This window comes from Penicillium brevicompactum, assembly GCF_028827555.1.
Source record: "Penicillium brevicompactum strain IBT 35665 chromosome Unknown utg000001l_segment0_segment0, whole genome shotgun sequence".
NCBI classification, from domain to species: Eukaryota; Fungi; Ascomycota; class Eurotiomycetes; order Eurotiales; family Aspergillaceae; genus Penicillium; species Penicillium brevicompactum.
This window is the reverse complement of record NW_026623203.1, coordinates 6,283,519-6,304,469: the sequence shown is the minus strand read 5'-3', so window position 1 is coordinate 6,304,469 and position 20,951 is coordinate 6,283,519. Positions and strand designations below refer to the sequence as shown.

General features: G+C 47.6%; 6 protein-coding genes across 6 annotated transcripts; 4 read left to right on the top strand and 2 right to left on the bottom strand.

Moving 5' to 3' along the window:
* Nucleotides 1-1,204: 1,204 nt before the first annotated feature.
* N7506_001961 (zinc-binding alcohol dehydrogenase family protein) lies at nucleotides 1,205-2,323 on the top strand (the record flags this gene model as incomplete). The annotated part of the gene is made up of 2 exons (XM_056951257.1): nucleotides 1,205-1,316; nucleotides 1,383-2,323. The coding sequence occupies 2 exons, from the start codon at nucleotides 1,205-1,207 to the stop codon at nucleotides 2,321-2,323; spliced, it is 1,053 nt and encodes a 350-aa protein (XP_056817172.1).
* A 5,785-nt stretch (nucleotides 2,324-8,108) lies between these two features.
* Nucleotides 8,109-9,478, bottom strand: N7506_001960 (uncharacterized protein; the record flags this gene model as incomplete). The annotated part of the gene is made up of 4 exons (XM_056951256.1): nucleotides 8,109-8,835; nucleotides 8,890-9,023; nucleotides 9,080-9,387; nucleotides 9,454-9,478. 4 exons carry the CDS (start codon nucleotides 9,476-9,478, stop codon nucleotides 8,109-8,111), a joined length of 1,194 nt encoding a protein of 397 aa, XP_056817171.1.
* Nucleotides 9,479-10,298: 820 nt separating this feature from the next.
* On the bottom strand, nucleotides 10,299-11,496 carry N7506_001959 (putative RTA1 domain protein; the record flags this gene model as incomplete). The annotated part of the gene is given in 4 exon segments (XM_056951255.1): nucleotides 10,299-11,047; nucleotides 11,066-11,252; nucleotides 11,336-11,421; nucleotides 11,475-11,496. The coding sequence occupies 4 exon segments, from the start codon at nucleotides 11,494-11,496 to the stop codon at nucleotides 10,299-10,301; spliced, it is 1,044 nt and encodes a 347-aa protein (XP_056817170.1).
* An 866-nt stretch (nucleotides 11,497-12,362) lies between these two features.
* Nucleotides 12,363-12,873, top strand: N7506_001958 (uncharacterized protein; the record flags this gene model as incomplete). The annotated part of the gene is made up of 2 exons (XM_056951254.1): nucleotides 12,363-12,455; nucleotides 12,565-12,873. 2 exons carry the CDS (start codon nucleotides 12,363-12,365, stop codon nucleotides 12,871-12,873), a joined length of 402 nt encoding a protein of 133 aa, XP_056817169.1.
* Nucleotides 12,874-16,583: 3,710 nt separating this feature from the next.
* On the top strand, nucleotides 16,584-17,065 carry N7506_001957 (uncharacterized protein; the record flags this gene model as incomplete). Its single annotated transcript, XM_056951253.1, has 3 exons — nucleotides 16,584-16,842; nucleotides 16,903-16,976; nucleotides 17,033-17,065. The coding sequence occupies 3 exons, from the start codon at nucleotides 16,584-16,586 to the stop codon at nucleotides 17,063-17,065; spliced, it is 366 nt and encodes a 121-aa protein (XP_056817168.1).
* Nucleotides 17,066-19,234: 2,169 nt separating this feature from the next.
* N7506_001956 (uncharacterized protein) lies at nucleotides 19,235-19,698 on the top strand (the record flags this gene model as incomplete). Its single annotated transcript, XM_056951252.1, has 3 exons — nucleotides 19,235-19,490; nucleotides 19,544-19,617; nucleotides 19,678-19,698. The coding sequence occupies 3 exons, from the start codon at nucleotides 19,235-19,237 to the stop codon at nucleotides 19,696-19,698; spliced, it is 351 nt and encodes a 116-aa protein (XP_056817167.1).
* Nucleotides 19,699-20,951: the final 1,253 nt, after the last annotated feature.

The following is a 20,951-nucleotide window of genomic DNA, read 5'->3' as shown; positions in this document are numbered from 1 at the left end:
GCCAACGTGGGCATCCTATTATTTGTCACTCCTTACGTGGTTATCTGCGGTCTGCGGCTGAGGGGACTATTCTGTGGATACGTGGATTAGATCGCCAAGATGACATGCGAACACAGTCTAGAGCAGAAGATTCCAAGGTTGGTGATCTCAATGAAGTAGGATAGTGAGCTTCGCGTGTGGTATTGTGACGAGATCAAAACACGTATGGGTCACGGTATTTCCGGTTGATAGTCGTGCAGGTTGCAGGAAATGATCTTCGTGCTCCATCGGCCCGCATATTTGAGTCCACAATCGTATTGTGGTTCCCCTCTAAGCTTACCTTGGCAGCCGACGATCCCAGCCATGGTTGAAGATTTTTTTTTCGGTGGTTGCTCAGGGGCTGTTGTGCCATTCCGCAGTGGGGAAAACCACCACACTCGCTTCCCCTTGTTTGAGACATAGAGTCATGACTGCCATTGGCTTCTTTTCTCTCAATTTGAGAGGGAAAAAAGCCGAAAAAGCATATGGGTCTTATAATATTGTGCGTCGAATACCCCGCCCCTTGCAGTCTGCCCTAAAAGGTATAGATACAAGTACTCCGTAGACATTGGTACGGAATTGAAGTGGTCTGACGAAATTGGCAATGCGCAAATTAACGTAATGCTGCAAATTCCTCGTTCCTTCGGCCAAGAGAAATTGCACGCGCGAAGAAAAACAAATGGGAAAAGGGAAAAAAAGGGAAAAAGCCACAGCATTAGAGTTGCGTCTCATTCGGGCCACCGGATACCCATTCCAAGATGGATCTTTCCAACATGAACTTCCTACTTGGCCCCCTATGGGTTGGCACACGGGGTTCTCACTCTTCGAATTCCACCCCACTCCCCACACCGATCACCGTAATTCTGGCTACATCCCGAATATCGAGCTCAGATTCCCACTAATTTGGTTATGGGGCCGTAAAAGATACCACAAGCTTGCATATGAGTTCAGGAATGGTTCGTACTACCTCTTCATGCCCCAATCATAGACAGGCAGACTCCGTAGACGCTATTGTTTCCGGCCTACTGGGATCTCTGCGCTTGAGATCCGAATAGCCCCAATTCCTTTCCTGGACACAGTCCAGTTGCTTGTACGAGTAATTTGCCATTTAAACGATTTTGTGATTCTCACATGTTCCCCGCCTCTTTTCCGTTTTCCGTCACCAACGTCACAAGAGCCTTTCGAAATGACCACCCAATCTGCCATCGTCGCCCAAGAGCCGGGCCGCGCTACGCTTGAGCAAAATGTCTCAATCCCTGAGCTGCCAGATGATTATATTCTTGTTAAAACAAAAGCCGGTGAGTGACAATTTTTCCCTTTCTCGGAGAATTTCTCTCGTCTTCGGTTGGACTAAAGAAAAACAGTGGCCCTGAACCCCACGGACTGGCGTCATATCGATTTTGTCCCTTGTAAAGGGGCAATCGTAGGCTGCGACTATTCTGGAATAGTGGAGGCTGTTGGCCCGCGGGTCCAAAAGACCTTCAAGAAAGGAGACCGTGTTGCTGGTTTCGTGCACGGCAGCGACGTGGTCCGTCCCAACGGCGGCGCATTTGCCGAATTCATCATTGCTAAGGGAGATATGCAAATATTGATTCCCGAGTCTCTGAGCTTCGAGGCAGCTGCCACATTTGGTGTCGGTCTGACAACTGTTGGCCAGAACCTCTACCAGAGCATGGAATTACCCTTCCCCGGCGAGCCCGATGAAGAATCTGAGGGCATCAACATCCTAATTTATGGAGGGGCTACGGCGACCGGAACACTTGCGATTCAACTGGCCAAGCTCTCCGGGTTGCGGGTTGTGACGACTTGCTCCGAAGCCAATCGGAACTTGATGTTCGAGCTCGGCGCCGATGCGGTCTTCGATTACCGCGATGCGGACGTCGGCGATCAAATCAGAGAAGATACTGACGACGCGCTTGAGTTTGCGCTGGATACGATCTCTACCCCACAATCAGCTGCCATTTGCAGTGCTGCCATCTCATCGGCAGGTGGGTCCTACAACGCGCTACTGGATGTTAAATCCGCCAGAGACGATGTTGACTCCCATGTCTCAATGGCTTACGACCTGCTTGGCGAGCCTTATCGTATGGGCGCGCAAGAGATCACGCCCGATTCTGGAAATTTTGAATTCGGGGTCAAATGGTGGGCTTTAGCCGAAAAGTTACTTCAGGAGCGCCGAATCCTTCCCCATCCTTTCCAGGTGAAGACGGGTGGCTTAGCTGGCGCATTGGCCGGGCTTCAGTTGTTGAGAGAAGGTAAAGTCCGGGCCAGTAAATTAGTTTATCTCGTCGATGGATCCGATTGAAAGGTTAGAGATACCGAGGAGGCATTTTGACGTTCGGCGCCGCATCGTTTAAGGTTCAATAGACTGCCGATCGCATTTCGCAGGGTTTAACCTCATGCAGTAAGACTAAGTCTCTGAGCAGAAAGGGTTAAAGGAGCGAAAGGAGTCCCAAGTCAAGCTGACAGTGACTTGTGTAAAACAAGTTTTAAAAGTGAGCCATTCGATAGTGTTGAAACCTTGAAACATCTCTGGATGCTCAGTGTCTTTCACCGCTGTTTGCGTGCCGAACCTTGGTACTTTGAAAAAGGATTAGGCTTTCCATCTGCTCCTTCCGATTTGGCATACTTTGAATGGCCGGGTGTGTCTGTCATCGTCATCATCATGTTGGTGTGTGCGTTTCAAGTAGATTGACTGGTGTTCAGATTCGCTGTGACCTCTGCGTTTCTGTGCTGTGGGCCAACACCCATGGACTAGCTCTTCTCGTATCTAGCGTCGCGTCTAGCGTCGATTATATATTGTGTTGTGTTCATGGACTGCTGTAGTGATATGCTCTTCTTTGCTGTAAGGACCTCGGGACTCAGTGTACACGCGGCATAGAGAGACGATGGAAGAATAAATAGTATCTTGATTGCCAAACGCGGAGTCTCTGGTCAAAATTAGGTAGCCCAAACAGGTCATGGCAGCATGACGAGGATGCAGAACGCTATCAGGATCACCGTTATTGAATGGGACCCTCTATATCCAGGCCAACGGAGCTCACCTGGGCAATCATACCCTCTCAACGGCAGTTATCAGCCTTGCGGGCCCAGATGGAACACTCAGCCCTATCAAACATCTGCCAAAGGGACCATGTGACTCTCATGCGAGCGTTCGAAATTGCGGTCCATGCCCATATTGATTGTACAAAACATAAACAACCAGGAACAATCGGCCGCAGCACTCCGGGAACCGTCGAGTGTCAAATATAGCGAACCTAGAAGGGTAACCACCTGTGAGAGCGTTCAGGTAAGTTCAAAATAAAATCGGGAATGCAGAAAGCTGAGTCAACGAAACAATGAGGCCCAAGAACTGAATCCAGTCCTCTTCACTTTCACCATTATGGCTATTGACGTTGCTCAGACGTGACGCGTCATGGTTCGAATATGTCGCGGATCACAAATCAAACATCTAGGCGAGAGAACCATTAGTTATGAGCTTAATTGCGACTTGCTTATCAATTGGCGTAGAGACATTTCGTTGCGCGGTCATCGCGAATAGTAGGATACTTTCTTGGCGATGCACGAAAGCGTGCCTAGTATGGCAAACAAGTCCCTGTCTGCTCTGGTTGCACCAATGAATGCTCTCATGCTCTGGATGGATCTGATCAGGGCCCATTGGAAAGCTTTTTGGGTCTTCAGTGCAGTATCTGAAACAGATTGAGCTAGAGGATCGAAATGGACCTTGTTCGCCCTTGGGCGGATATGTTCAATTTGTGCAAAACCGTGATCTCGGGCCAGCCCAGTCGTACGGGTACCTACTTCGACACAATTAGCGGTGGTGCTGATAGTAGAGAGGGTGATTTTCACTCAAGAGTTCTCAAAGACTCAGCAAGTGCTGTTTCTGAAAAGCTGGAGGTAGTTTCGGTCAAACTACAAACCACTTGTGTGGTCGCGAGATCCGCTAGGTACCTATTCCGCGTTTGTATAAAAGACGTTGCGAGAGTTCAAGCCTGACTAGGATGTCAAGTTGCTCTCCTGATGTCAAAGGAACGAATCATGCTGAATTTGCGATTAGTATCCCATTCTCCAGTGAGGCCATCTCGGCCCATATGAGATGTTAGGACTGATTGAACTTTTTTCCCCAGAAGGCAAAGCTCTGATTCCATGATATATCCCACTGAGCACATCAAAGAGTAACAAGACAGTCAACAAATGATTTAACGTGTTCAATGATCGCGACGCGGCACACGCGGCCCCTTCGGCATGTGCATCAAGGTCATCATGCGCGGGGGCTGCGGCGGAGGCGGCGGATGCGGCGTAAAGATGATGGTACCCACCACGGGCTCCCATTGACAATGGGCTTGCATATTGGCGTGCTCCGTCGCAGCGAGTAGTCAGGTATGGTAGGCCTAGTACCAAAATCAAGACAAGTATTCTTGCACCACAAACCAATGCGAAGATATTGGAGAATGATGAAAACACTTCCTGTACCGCTCCTATCGGCACTTGCATCATTCCTGTGGCATGTCCTTCCAGTGTACTTGTGTGTTGGTCCAACTTCTAGTTTCTCTTCTTCTTCTTCTCTCTCATTAGACTTCGAATGTTCTCCTCCTGAGGGATCGATCAGCTCGGACTCGATGGAGCTCGGTGCCGGTGGAGCTTGAGTCGTACACAGGGTCCGTCCCTACAAAATCCTTTTGTCGGACTTTGCTGGTAGAGGAATGGTTGGAGCACAGCCGCGGTGGGAGGAGCCGGAGACGGGCACGTAGACAGGAGGAATTTGGGTCGATTGACGTGCGAAAGGGTCGCATTCTGGAGCTTCTTGGGATTGTATGTGAAATACATCGAGATCCAGTCAATGTTTGTGCTTGTTCACTGAATTTGTGAGCAGCAGACATTTTGCATAGTTGATTGACTCACTTCGTTCTGGTAAAAAGCTCCTTCGGTAAGGATCGGCTAGTTTGCTCATGTTTCGGAGCCGGAGATTGTTTGCGTACCGAGTATAGCGAGATCCAGGTGGGCAGCGACGCGTTGAAGGTTAAAAGAAAACTTGCTCTAAGCTGCCGCATTCTAATGGACTCAGATTTGCATTTTGAATTTTCTCTGTTTGGCAAAGGTCGCTTGCTCGTGGTGAGAAACGCAAATTCAGTCAACGAAAAAAGTCATCTCCGTCCGAGATCCCGAGATATGTGTACCTAAAAGAGATATAGCGGCAATGATGTGTGCAAAACCTCTCTGATCAGAAGATTTAAAGGTTTTAGATGTATATCATAACAAGAATGAGACATGAAGGTATTTAGCAAGGAAAACCAAGGGGATTGGTTGGGAGAAATGGGAGGCCAAGGTGAGCCACGAGACGGCAGGCACGCGTCACGCGAATAGCTTCACAACACTCCAACTCTCCAATTCTTCAGCTTTGAGTCCAGAAACAAAAATAAACGTACTATTCAAGTGATGCTTAAAATTCTCTGCAATCATATTCATGTTATGAGCTTCCGAATGAACCTAACTTGTATTCTACGCCCGAAAATGACTGCTTTCGCCCTCGAACCCACGCCTTCGGGGACCTATAAATGTCCAAATAGCCCTCCTTTTTAGTACGCGAGGGTGAGTGGCTCAGTGGTAAGATGTCTCATCTTCAACACTGCCGCATTAAAGCGAGCCCGAGCTCCGATCTTCGGGTCGGGGGAGTTTAAATCGCACCTGCTTCTCGGGAGAGGGCAGGAAAAACCGAGTGGCCCTACCAACACTCGGCAGGGACTCCTGGAAACCTTCGGGTTTGTAGTCTTGGTGTGGGGGCAACCCCCTCCAGGTTGAGTTTTTGCCGCGCCAGGATGTTGTAGGCTTGTTGCTTTCACCCTAGGAGAGGTTTGGTCCGTTGGATATTACGATAAAGCCTTTGACTAATGTAGAATATGACAGGTACTGGCAAGTCACCCTTGATGACTGTTTAAATAGATTAAAAGCACCTGGGCAGCAACCAAGTCAAGTTGCTCCTGAAGCATCCTGGAATGTGTCCAAGTGCAGCCCGACACGAGCGATCCCAAACTCGATGTGCAAGCTTTGTTTAACTGAAAGCAGATTTTTAGAAGGAACTTTGGAACATATATCAAGCACATAACATAGACAATATTCTGCCAGCTCGAACCTGAATTACTACCTGTGGAGATCTATCCTCATGACAGTTGGCACTAAGGTTCACTTCAATACTCACCCAGACAGCCTGGGCGTGAGTATGGGGAGCCTTTGAAACCCTTAGAGGGCCACACCTATGCGAAGTTTACCAAAGTACAGGTACAGAGCGTAGCAACTTCCATTGACGATGGTCTGTAGTTCGGACCGGCTGTTTCTCCGGTAGCCCTTTTCCCCAAATGGTCTAGCTTGGTCTGATCTGCCCCACCCAGTGCATCTCGGACACTTTTGATTGGCTTCTGGCTTCCGACTAAGCCATGGAGTTCAAATCAACAGGAATCCATGCACTCATACACACTTAGGATCGGTCCTACAAAATGGCATCGGAAGAGACTCTGTTTCAAGGCCTCGATGGTAACCTTGAATTTTTTTGCAAGCTCCTGAAAAGAAGATGGCCATCAAATGTCAATAATCAACTAGACAGCAATATCATCAAGCTTTGATGACGCTTTCACGTCTCTTCCTGAACATATGGTCGATACAATTTCAAAGTTGTCGTACAGAGAGCATTTTCACTGAGTGCATTCTACTTCTCAGACTTGACAGTACATGGAGTCTATTTAAATCTGCTCTGCAGGCTTTGCTCGGGGTACGCGTCAACTTCACTCTGCAAGCATCTCCAAATATGAAGGGAGTTAATGATCGATGCCCCTGTTTCTTTTGATGCCAGCTGGGCAGTCTTTCAAACACCGAAGGTTTCATATTTTGGTCAATTTTGGCTTTCTTCGTTGACAACCAACCTGCAAAGCAGAGGCGAGATGAAGGGCCACTTAAATTTATAAAGAAAATTTACAGTGCGTGGAAAGCATGAAAGTTTGTAGACAGTAAAAACAGTATTAGGAAGCCCAGCACTGGATGTAGTGTCAGTTGCCGTGATCTGCGTGTAATTTGACATTGCTTAATCATTTAAAGTTGCATATATAATCATTGATAATATCGGCAAGGCTTGTGGTGTAACAAGGAAATAAAGATAAAAGGTGCTGTATAGATATTGGTTTCAACATCTCATATGAGTCAGTATTTAAAAAATCAGAGCTTGAAAAGCCTTGTTCCGGAAGAACGAAGTATAAGACCCATGTTGAACTTACCGTTTGTTTGAAGGACCATGGAAGTCTAACCCAGGCAGACATCAGGCGTATTTAATTTGAGATGAGATCATAGCAGCTGTTTCTATGAAGACACAAAACCTTGTCCCTGGGAATTATGATGATGTGGGTGATTTTGAGGCTGGTTTGGGACCGGGAGCCTCACTGGGCGTGGTATGGGCTGGGAATTTTCTGAATTTGATTTTTTCTCATTGTGTGCATCCTTGCTCTTTTTTGCCAAGAAGGAGATGAACATGCACATTTTTCTGATTGTGGTGAACGAGGTCCGTCAAGAATACGAATCTTCGTGGAGTGAGAATAGTTTGGTGGGCGAGACGGAGAGGCTGCTGCTTCTAAGGTTGGGCCGTGATCGCGGGTAGGATTGTTTTGAGATTTCCAATAAATTGTGGACGGGATAGATTGGACTAAGATGGAGATTCAAACGTATTCCTAGCGAAACCTCTCGACTGATTTATACCTTTCTATTGTGGCTGAGGGCGTAGGGAAAGGACAAGCCAACATGATCGACAATCACTCTTCCCGATTAGGATAAATCAACTGCCAAGACAAAGATCGGCAAACCATCACCCAGCACTTGACAGCGACCATGATATTTCTAAGCAGAACTGGAAGATTGGCCTCGGGCAGGTCTTTTGCTTCTCCGAGGCAGACTCAAGGCTGACGGGAAAAAGAAAAAAGAAAAAAGAAAAAAGAAATCCATGAATTACGAGGCATTTCTGACTGGCGGTTGACCAAAATTATAGAAGACCGACGCGTAAAAACTTTCAAACTCTTTTAGCTCCATTTATTATCGTTCATATGATAACCATACTACCTTCGCTTGGCCTTCCACAGTGTTCTACTCTCAATCCCCTGCAAGCTCCAAAACATGTATGGCTCGTGAAAACAGCTATCCCATGAACTCTCCCCAGAAACCCAGAACCTTTCGAGAACTTTGGTCGCGGTCTGGGGAGTGTATATCCCAGTATATTCGCTTATCGCAAGCAAATTACATCGAACGAAGTCTCGCATAGGCCAATTTTCACCCACGGCTAGGGCGCCGAGAACAACCAGAGGCCAAAGTAAGAGTCTCATGAACTTCGCAGAGCAAAGTGCTTTGCTAAGGGTTTGTTTCAACATCCGAGTCATGCTGATTTCGATATTTGTAAGGTAATGTGTTGCTGGTAGCACAGCCACACTTTGGAGTGATGAAATGCAGTACAAAGTCACAGCAGCTTTGTACGCAATTGCGATTGTTGTAAAGTCACTTTCCTGGGTTTTTGATTTCGAGAGCGCCCAATCCTCTGGCAGGAAGATCAAAATTGCGTAGAGAATCTCATAAGCCTCTGAAGTCTGCCCGTCTCGGAGGCTGAGATCGGCGGCTCGTGATCGCAAGTGGTTGATTTTGATAATGGCGATAAAAAGCGGAGCGGGGATAATTCGAAACAGATCCATCTCTTCGGCATATTCATCCATCATGGAGTATAGCTCGTCTATTTGATCTTCATTCACAGCAAGATCTGAGACTGGAGACGAGGTATCCCCCAGCACCTCAAAGCTATGCAAAAGTCAGTCATTTTTTCTCTCTCTCATATCTGGACCGGTCACGAACACCATGAAGGAATGTAGTAGTGGGATTGCACCTGGTGACTCGCTGAAAGAGCGGAAACCACCGCGCAAATTAATGATTTTCCGGATCGCATTCAAATGGTAACGCCAAGAAGTATGAGACATTCCTTGTCGAACCTGTGGAGATCATCATCAGATCGGGTCATAACAATCGTTTCGCTTTATCGACTCACATCTACGAGCACTAGTGTCAAAATTCCGGCAACGAGAAAGTTGCTAGTCTTCTTATCCTCTGAGTTTATCTCATCTCGCAAAGAATTTATGATCAGGCCACGGCAGTAGAGAAACTTGTGGTTCAAGGCATTCCACTGATCTGCGTTTTGACACATCCGATGGCCAAGAGACGTGCATGCCAAGACAAGCCTAGTATGATCGGGATAGCCAAGGCCATGCTGGAAGATTATTGGCGAAATAACGGGAACGCCAAATTTGGGCGTTATATCGAGCATGGGCTTAATGGAGGGACCAATGTGGGAGTTGACTGAACGAGATGTTAAGCTCCGTTAGGTATAACGCTCCATGAAATCTTGCTATGGATTTGACCTACAATAGTCTGCAGCCTCTACTAGCATATGAGCCAATGTGGTAATTTCGGCACAGGGAGATTGGATCACGACATACTCAGCATTGACAGGTATTTTGGACTGTTTTTTTTCAGTCCTATCAACTTGCTTTTGCTTATGTTTGGTATTCCGAGATTTGACTTTTCCAGGCGGTAGCCATCTAAGAGACACAGGCTGTGATGGACCATAGCCCGGGCACGTCACTCCGGTAGTTGCACACCGCGTACAGCCAGGCTGAGTGAAATCACAGACTAATCGACGACGCCGACATTCCCAACAGTGTTGCTTGGCTTGCTCTGTGTTGTTTTGCTTCATTTTTGTGGAGCAGGGGACCTACAGGGAGGTTTCAAATAGCGATGAGCTGCATACGGAGTAAGGGGAATAAAGAAGTGCTAAGCTTTGAAAGAACAGAACAGAAAGCCAGGGGCCCTCCATAGGCCCCACGCCGCATAAGCCAAAGGCAACAACGGGTTAAAACCGACAGTGCTAAGCCGTTTGTGGACAAATCTCGTCAGAACATTGGCTGCTGACTCATGTAGCGACGATCTCAGGCCCAATCATGAGGCGCGCGCTCTTCTGTCCATTGTCCCACAAACATCCATCCCTAATGAGTATATCACCGATCGTGAAACCAAATTATCATCAAAATCAAGTGCAATATCACAGCAACGTCTTGCACCGCCGAAAGATCGAAGGTAATCAGTAAGGTGCCCGTGCGTTCGGTTGGGGCCATGACATCATCTTGCATTTTGGCCCCCATGTTTTGAAAGAACCCGAAGCTCAGCTTTTTATATATGCGATGACAATAACAGATGACCTCGCCTTTCTTTCAAGCATTGGACTGAAATGATGCCCCATCGAGGGCTCCTGGGGGATTCGGTGGACGGTTGGGGAAAATCTGACTCCATAGCCCGAATGTGAGAATTTGCATAATCAAACGACCTAGTTGAGTCAAGCTCAATCTTTGATGGGTCAAGTCCTTGGGAAAAATCATCTCGGTAACACCATCTTCTGATAGGAAAGATTTGTCCGTTGGGAGAAAGCGGCCCGGGTGGAACACATTCCATAGTATCGAGTTAAGCAGCATTGTCGTTGCCTCGAAGACGTAAAAATACCACTCATATCGCATGATAGGACTGAGCGACTGAAGCTCATGCTCGTTTCCAAGGTCCATCGATGTGTTACCTGCGTGTTCAACCACACGGTATATGCTTCGGATCAAAATCAAAGTCATGCTAATGTAAAGTGTGTTGAGCACTGTCGGGATGGCCTTGTTGGGGATGTTGGCCTTGCGGTAGCGTACGTAAAGCAGTGTGGCGAGGACGAAGAAAGAAATTATCACGCATAGTTGAACTCCGAGTGAAGCCAGAACTAAGATTTTGCCAATTTCTTGTTTGTTTCCAGTTGGATTGCTGGTGAAGGCAACACCCAGGCCATTCAAAGCCTCGACAAGTCCCATCAGGGATCCAAAGATGGTGAAGACTTTCTCGGGGGCAAACGGTGACAGCCACGGGATGTAATTGAATATACGGCCTAGAATGTGATAATTGCCGAGTTCGCTCAGTGGGCTGACGTCGTCTGTCAGCATGGATTAACTTTGTGGAAGAGAGGCGAGAGTAACCCACGGGCCAATGTATATGAGAACCTGGTTCGTGATATAGAAAATCAAACTCCGCTCGTCGTGCTTGTTGTAGATATAATAGAAGGCTCCCGCTTCCCTCACGGCGTATCCAACGGTAAAAAGAACGGCGACAAACGCGTGAAGTCCATTCAATTTCCAAGCCTTGTATTTGCTGCATACTTGCGTCAGTGAATGCCGCAGTTAATGTTTCGATAAAATGGAGGCTCATACCAACATTGCCATACATGGCCAACGGATGAAAAAGCAAATAGAACCGCAAAAACGACAGGTGCTACTTTATCAGGCTTGTAAATATACAGGCTGTCAGCAACTGGTCCACAGTCAGTATGGGGCTTGCAGATAGTCAGCTCTCAAATAGCTTACCTACGTCCCCAGTTTCTCCCATATTGAAAGCAAAGATAATGACTCCGGTGGCAGCTAACTTGCAGGGACTTTTCGTGGATGCTCTTGGGTCAACGAGTATGAGTGTCAGGATTGTAGAGAGGAAAAGTGAAAAATGTAGGGCTGTGGCTCATTGACTCCAACTACTCCCTTAATCTTTGGGATTTTGCCAATGCTGCCCGGTCTTAGCATCGGAATATAGACCGGTCATACTGTGGACCATTGTAGGGTAAACATCTGCCACCTTTCCCAATGAGGAAGTATTTTTGCCAAGCCGCCGATCTCCCACCTTTCCTGTTTAGGAAGTAATTGTGCCAAGACGCTGATATCAAGCATGGGCTGCATGGCCCGAGATCATCTCAGCCCTGTTTGGGTGATAAGCTCTGTCAAATATTGGTTTTGGCCAATAATCTGCCTTTCCTGACGTCTTTGAAGGGAAGTGGATTGCTCAGCCCCTCATGAAGTGAATGTTTTGGGGACCAGTGGCAGTGCCATGCGTTGACGTGTGTTCTAGGCAGAACAACTTATCATACAGATGATCTTGAGAGAATACAGAAGTAGAACTGTGCATTTGGGTACCGCCAGCTGATCCACTCTCACTTCCTCCAATAGCGGGGAATGGCTGTGCTCATCCACCCCGCCGTTGAATGGGCTGTGAGCGCAACTTTTTGGCTCAGCCTACTGTGGTAGAGCGCAATTTTTCTCTGGCCACCGGAGTGAGCCTCAAGAACATAAATAGAGGTAATCATCCCGACATTGAGCTTCATAAACAAGCCATCAACCACAACCTTCTTCAATAACGTCCAACGCTGAGCCTTCACCACGTTCAATTGTGCTTTCGAACCTTGCTCTCACTCTATCGCAATCATCATGTCGTCCACCGGCGTTGAACATACCACTCAGTACCCCACGAGTTACCAACCTCATCAACAACTTGGATCTCACAACCCATACAATCCCCAGGTAAGGATTTCTCTTTTCTTTAGACCAGACACAAGTCTCGAAGATCCTCGCAAGCCGGATTGACAACTTGATATGGATCACGAATGACTGATATCAATTTCACGAGCAGAGCGGCTACGTCGGGCAGTCACAACAGTACAACGATCACTATGGGCAACACTCCACGGAGCCTTTCAACCGGCAAACGAATTCTTCGCCCTACCAACAGCAACAATACGGCGCCAATGCCTATTACTACAACCCAGAGAGTCAACCTGCTGACTTTCAACCGTCTGAGGATGAACGGGGTCTCGGGTCTACCGTGACAGGCGGCGCAGCTGGGGGATATGCCGCTCACCAGATGGGAGGTGGAAAATTGGCGACTGCTGGAGGTGCGCTTCTTGGAGCTGTTGGCATGAACATGGCGACCCACAAGTAGTATGTTGCCTGACGACCGGCTCGAATCGGTTGGAGAATTTGAGGCTAACGAGTTGAAGTGAGCAACACCAGCAACACCAGCAGCAACAGCAATTCCAACAGCAACAGCCAGCACAAACTGTTGTTGTAGTGCCAGCTCAAACAAATGCATCAGGCCCTGGTCTCGGAGGCGGTCTTCTGGGTGGAGGTCGACTCGGTGGTGGCATTGGGCTTAGCCGAGTCGGTCGCAGAATCGCCTCCCGTAGGAGCGGTCTTTACTAGGGGTTCCAAATCTGGTGTCGCTCGATGGTATTGGCTATCAACGGAATTTTGTGACCGCTGAGCACTGAATGCGTGACAAGTTTGAATGATAGATTGTTGTTGTTTTGTTCTGGTTGGTTTTTGAGGAGTATGATCGCGTTTTTGCAATTGACTGTTTTTGCTTTCGAAGCGAAGTCGCTCATGAACTCCATTCCTCGTTGGGATGCTAGCCTTAAAGTGACCAATCCCTCAACGTGCTAAGCGGATAAATCGTGTTTCACTGTCGTAGTGGTGTAGTTGGTCGATTCAAGTCCGGTGTGCTCACGAGGAGTCTTGACTTGCAGTTTGAAAGCCATAACTCTCTGAGCGTCTCGTGTTTGTGTCCATGTAATCTCGACTCCCCCATGGCTGTCGGGTTGGTAAATCGATCGGTCGCGCTTCCATTCATAGTGGGTCCGGATCTTCCGCGCGTGTCCTCTCCCGCTGTTGGCGATTCAGCCCATTGCTGCGTTACACCTGCGATGTGGAAGGTTGGTAAAGAGGTATTTATCGGCCACAGGTTTCTGATCGGCAAGCAATGAGCATGAGCCTGTGGTACAAACGTCGGGGAAGAAGTTGGAGCTGGAAGAGAAAGCCTGGGCGGTAAGGCTCAGCGTGGCAGAATGATTGTTGACAGCTTCGTCTCGTTGTTTCCTTCTGCCATTTGGCCATCCTTTTTTTGGGAATATTCAAGACTCATATTTCGTTAGACTTCTGATCCAAGCGCAATCTTTTGCAAGTGGAAACTCGCTTACCGCTGATTCACGAATCTGAAGGTTGTGTGGGTCACGCGTGGAATCGACCATACAACAACTCGACTGAACATGTCCACGTCGTACTTGTGGCAGATTCTAGATTGTGCTGGTCGGCATCTATCATCCAGCAGTTGACGGGGGGGAAACATTGGGAGATACAGTGATCGGCGGTTCCATGAGTCATTGACTCAACACCAATGTTCGACTCGGCGAGTAGGAGCGGCATCAGGACAAAACCGTTGCCTCACTCGGGCCCCTGATTTTCCTCGCAGATTTTAAGACTCGGTCCCATCTCCTTCTCTATTCATTTGACGCGACATACAAATTCAGACTCTAGGGGGAAGATGGCTTTGTTTCATTACGAAAGTGCTGCCCGCTCTCGCCTGTGCGCATTCTACGACCACGGGCCCTTTCGCTGGGAAGACAACAACACGGCCTGGATGGGCGGATTTGACTCATTGGCCAGTCCCTCATAGACCCCATGTCAGTATAGCCCGAATCTTTGACAGATTCTGGGGACAACAGGGTGCCAGGCGTCCACTCAGCGGGATGATCACCACTGTCTGTAGCTTCTTGTTTGCCAGCGACGACTCGGATATCAACGCTGTTCCTGGAACGCCTACATGGAAACCCGAAAAACCAGTTACATTTCCCCCTGATTGAGTAGCATCTGTGCATGTCAGGAACGTCCGTGGCTTGTCGTATTACCTCAATGTATACGTATTCCCGAACCAAATTCGGAGCCAGATGCCACTCAAGTCAGAGGACGTTGTGAGGGATGATATACAACTCTGCCTTCGCGACATAGCTCTCAATGGTAAACATCCGAGCTTTCCGAACTCAATGGCGCTGGGGCTCAGATGGGGAGCACGACGACCCTATAAGATTTTGCAGATAGAAAGTTCGTTTGGTCCACTCCGCAAATCCAGACACCGAAATCCCTCGCAACTGAAACACTGATCTTGCTTTCTAGTACTCTCTTATTAGACGATGCAAGTTGCCTAATCCAAACCTTTTGGCTCAACTTTGCCGCTTGGGTGCCTCCTTGGAATATTTATCAGTCCAATAGAATTGGCATGCCTTCCAATGTGTCCCACGTCGCTATTCGGTGCTAGTGGAAGAAAGCCAGTAACCCTGACGGGGCAACATCAGACGTCGCGCAATATGTAATTGACGGCCGTGGTTTTGACGCGGCCCTTGAAAGTGGAATACCCAACCACAGCCTCGGACGAGATGGACTGTGGCAAGGCAATCTGTTTACTGACTATACTCGACTCGTTCTGGGCCCCTGGGAAGACAGGTCCACGGGTGGGATCCTTGACTTCCAGACACTCCTGTTTTCACTGCTATTCTTACTTTGAATCGTGTTCCATCACTCCGGTGACCGCTTCGAATGAAGTACGCCTATGCCAAAGTTTGACAGATGTGACTACACCCCTTCGAATAGTCAGTGGTTGAGAATAAACAAGCACTAAGCCATATGGTGATGAGGGTATTCCCCCAATTCTGCAGTGGCACCAGTCCAGTGGATGCGAACCAATTGTTGGAGAATCAACCCTCAAAGCTAATGCAGGATTACCTTCTTTTAGCCCAACGAGATGATTGGTGGTAAGATCATCCGGAGGTTCAGCCCCATTGTAGCTTGAGAAGAATTACGTCGAATACACCATGCCAAGGTGTTCGAAGAACTACAGATCTAATTCGTATCTGGAAACAAGATTGGTTTCTCAGGGTTGGCGCACCAAAGCCCTGGATCCATACATCGCCCGTGGAGATCCCGCATCATCCAACCATCACCCCCACATTGAAGCCTCAAACTGTTTGTGGAGCTGGGATTGGATAGTAGAATTGAGGAGAATAGCAGGGGCAGGACCTCGGGTATGAAAACAGTAAGTGACATGAAAGTGCACTTCGCTCTCGTTCAGCAGCAGGTGTGGGGATCCCCACTTGGCGAGACCGTTGCACTTCTTCTCAATGACTCCATGATACCCGAGAGCTCCTTGGCTTTGTTCTCGATTGATTACCTTATACAGCAAAGCAGATGTAACTTGGCAGATTTGCAACCTTAAAATGTCCCGATGGACTATGTGAATGACATCACGATTAGTCATCGCCGAAATAGGCCATGCACGGCCCAAAATGAACAAACCCATTCGAATCATTCACTTCTCTATTTATATATAGGATTAAGTTTGAACTTAAATGAAGTGGTGATGGAGAAAAATTGCATTATAAATCGGAGTCTTCATTTGGTACACTCATTCATAGATTCGTTTCCCAGTAAGTAAGGTAGATCGATTTGACTGTAGAGCATACGGAGAGAAAATCAAGTACAGGTCCACTTGGAAGGCAGACAATCAGAAACTCGCCTGGTAGCCTTGAGTGCTACGGTTGTTGATTTCAAGATGTAGTCAGGGCGCTACCCAATCATATACTTCCAACCTACACCTATAATAATCCATGGATGCCTGATGATACCAAGCATCCACTACCGAGATACGACCTACCTCCAATCTGCAAACGGCCATGACTGCTCAAACTTGATAGATGCTGTTCAATCTCATCGGCTTGAACACCTATAAAGCTGATGCCACTCTCCAGCGATATGTCGTGCTTCAGCAAAGATCAAACAAACTTTCTTACCACAACCTAATTGTCCTTATTCCCTACAATCACAATGAAGTTCATCGGAACCACTGCCTTCGCCCTCACCGTGGCTTGTGCTATGGGCGCCAAGCTCTCCGACTCCGCTGCCCTTGACCACGCCAAGTCCCAGTGCGATGTCGGTGACATCTCCTGCTGCAACTCCGAGGAGGAGACCAAGGCCGACGGTATCCTCGGCAACCTCCTTGCTGGCGGTCTCCTCAACGGTGTCTTGGGTAACTCCAACTCGCCTTGCGCCAAGACCAGCCTCATTGATGAGCTGAACATTCTTGGTAAGTCAACCTATCGCAGTTCAGAAAGCAATCAAGGAAACTATACTGACTCCAATGAAGCTTCCATCAAGAACACCGACTCGGGACCCGTCTGCAAGAACATCATTGCTTGCTGCCCTGAGGGAACCACCACCGTGAGTGCCCATGATACTTCCCAGATCACGTTCCTGTCTAACTTTTCCATCTTTAGTGCACTGCCATTGACAACTCCGGAAAGGAGTAAATGTGCCAACAAACAAAAGTCTCTCAAGAAGTATCCTAATTTAGTGATAATGAAACGTAACTTATAATTGGTGAAAACCAGACTCTTTCTCATCTTTTCTACTCCATACCTCATCTGTATTTACTTGTCGTCTAAATCTAGGGTTGTTGTGTAAATTTGTGCGGTGAGGTAAATTATCAATGTGATATATATCCGGGGATCCCCGAGCCTTACATTAATTTCTTAGGTACGCCAGGGCGTGTGAGGGAGAATCTAGGTACTAATTTTTGAATTGACTCCAACCTTAGCCTTGCAGCATTCATTATAACCTTGGAATAATCTTAGGAAGAAAGAATGGCTCCGAAGGTTAGTCACTAGAGGATGTCCAGGTGACGTTGGGACCTCATGCAAATCTTGGGAGCGAGCAGAGGCCATAAATCCCACATTCACGCTTGTTTCTAGTATGGAAATTCCGCCCCGAGAAAGAATAAACTTTGTAACCCGACACCTGCATTATATTTCAGTGTTGGAGATCATGAGGTTTGGCCATGTGATATGGGCTCCCAGTAGATAGATCTGTGTTGATTTCTCTCTCTCTCTCTCTCTCTAATTCTTCTCTTCTTCACGCATCATAATTTCTGTTTACGTGCATATTTCTCGATTCTTAGACCGTATTCCCATATTCAGCCACATTTGCAAGCAAGTGATCCTCTACATCACACGTCACACTACCCAGGTCAAGTTAGAGTAAGCCTATAGACTGAAATTCAGGAGATGCTATCGTACGTATGATATCTCAGATAAAATCAAATCAACATTCACAGAACATATATTCTCTAGGAAGTTTGATAGATCAAGATCACCGACCTCGTGATTGACATTGACTTCGGGAGATATTTGACATTGCCATTCCACGTTTATAAACTTAGTTTGACTACCGAATTTCCCAATCGAGGATGGTGGGAGTCGCCCCGAGATCACGCTGGGCTAACAGTCACAGGAGACCTTGTCATTTTTTCGTTCTCGTTCTTCATTCTAGTTGCTCATGATTAGTTGTACCCAGGAGCAAAGGCTTTCAGATTGTCGCTCAAAGAATGCTACCAAAGGTAGCTTCAGTATCTTTGACGCTACCTACAAGTCCAGTCGCAGCGAGGATTGGGCATTCCCGTCGCAGCAAGCGGACACAAGAGAAGGCTCGAACCTCTCTACAAAGTACGGAGTACCAAATAGGTGTGTTCAATGACACAGACTCTTGCCCATCTTTTTCCAATACGAGGAGGCTGTCGATCACTACAGGGTCACATTTCTATTTAAATAAGCTGCAATTAAACCTATGTACGAGGCTCCTAGCAATTTTCTGGGTCAGTCGATTCAGGCCTGTAGTATATTTGACATTCTCAAATGGGAAGCGTAGGAGAAAGTAACCGCAGGGCAGCATACCGTGGTTGAAATTACATCCTCATTGGAGGCTGGTCTTCCCCCCTTCCCGTATTAAGGTTGCATTTACAGCTACCAAGCTGTGATGTACAGACCCACCACCGATTGCGGGTGGTGCGTCCAGGCACAATAGTGACCAATCAACTATGAGGACCAGGGGAATCGAACGCCCCTGGCGCACTCAAAAACCTTGATCGTACAACACTCGATCTATTTCTAGATTTGAGTTCAACGAGATAGAGCAGGGAAGAGTTTGAGGAGAACATGGGAGATGAATTCTTCTTCAACTATGTAGCTTTTTAGACAAGTCAGTGACGAGAATTAATTCATTCCTCAAGCCACTTACGCTGATGACTTTTGAAATTGAGCGGAGAATTCGATACCCACTTCTCAGCGATAGGTCTTCTTCGTTATCCGCCCCGTTTTCAGGTGGGCTGGCGGAGCGGAAGCCCTGGTGGTGGTGGGGCTTGACATTCCGGATTCCGAGATTGACATTCCTGAAAGCGTGCCGGCTCCACAGAGAACACACAGCATAGTATTAGCCGCGCATGCTGTATATTCCCAGATATTGGGAAATTCCACATGCGGAATCACATTCTCATCCATCAGTAGAAGTGATCCACGTCACTTCATCAAACAAGGGTCAAACGCCATACTATATAAGGGCAGTGCTTCAATCACCTCAGATAAACCATCAAGCTCATCATTTCCATTCTATCCTCCAATCATCAATCAATCTTTCCATCTCTCAAAATGCAGTTCTCTCTCTCCGCTATCTCGGCCCTCGCTGCCACCGCTACCGCCATGTCTCTCACTGAGTCCAACGCCCTCGGTGGTGCCAAGGCTCAGTGCGAGAGCGGCGACATCGCCTGCTGTGACTCTAAGGAGACTCTCTCCGGAGATGGCATCCTCGGTAACCTCCTTGCCAAGGGTGCCCTGAACGGTCTCCTCGGCAACGACGATGCCGCCTGCGCTAAGACCAGCGCTCTTGACGACCTCAACGTCCTTGGTATGTATTTGGGTTTCCGACGTACTTCGAGCAAATTATCTAACAGATCACAGCCCAAACCAAGGACACCAACGAGGGTCCCTCTTGCAAGAACATCATTGCCTGCTGCCCCTCCGGCTCCGGCAAGGTAAGCTTCCCCTTCATGTTAATATTTGCGATGACCGAGAGACTAACAAGTGCTTTCTAGTGCACTGCCCTCGACAACTAGATCAACTCTATTTGAGCAACTGGCATCCCTTCTACCAAAGGCCGCCCAGTATGTGACAAAACAGTTATTTGGATTTTGTGCTACCAGCACCTGTCGGATTATTGCCACGGAGTTCTATAGTTAATTAATATATGCTTCAACACCCTCGTTTCTGCATAGACATTCACCTCCACACGTAGAGTGAGAGGCTTAGTACTATAAGCCGTCACCTTGGCATGCATGGGCAATTTACGAGGCCCTGCAGTCATGAGATTGGAGCCAGATCACGGATATATCTGCGCTTGAGCATCGGAGGTCTCGTAGTTTGCATGTGAGCTGCATCTTTCTGAGCGAGCAAGAGAAAAGCTTGGGAGAGAGTCGCCCGTGACAAATGTGAGAAGCGCTCTGTGAATTTCAAATCTCTTTTAAATTTAGAACGTAAAAAATGCTCTTGGAATTGAAGTTCGCAGCGTTGCTTGACACCAAGTGGTACATGTGATAGCGATCAGCTTAGTTTATAATATATATGACCTTGCAGAGATCGCGTGTGGAATTGTAGCACCTGTCTCTACTAGGTGGGTTTGAGGCAGGGACAGTGCTTGATGGATTTCTACTAAGCCCTCTTTTATAATACTTAACAAGTGGTATTTTGAACCTGTAGAGCGTGTTTAGTCAACCCTTGTCTCTATATTAGATTCTATCTCCTACCTTTTATTCTCCAGAGGCCGAGTGGCTTGTCCAGTAGACGTGACTTTGCCAGGGGATACTTGAAAGAATGTCTTGAGAAGCCCCGAGCATGTATGAATAGTGGGTTAGGCAATGCTGAAGACCGGATAAAGCAGTTGAATTGAGATTTCTACAATCATGTTGGATCATGTGGAGATGGATGTGAGAAAATGAACAGAGTAACATGTCTGACTAGGGGGAGCTTTAGAGAGCAAGGCCGAATAACAAGCCCGAATCCGAAGGCACCAAGAAGCGCTAGAGGCGGTGTACGAAGAGTGGCAAAATCTGCTGCGGCCGTGCCGTGGACCAGCGCTGACTCGCCAAGTTTCTTGGACGGGATGAAGTCTCGCTCATTATCACCGTTTCTGTCTATGGCCTCACTTTCCTGGTTTCGATTTCCCTAAGCCCCAAGGGGATGTTATCGGGAAAAACAAGGTTTGCGAGATCGAAAGCATATATGCGTCTCATAAACAGAGTATTAAATCCAGGTGCATACCCGAACAGGGGTATCCCGGACACTTAGGGTTAGGGAATATTGAGGTCGGGTG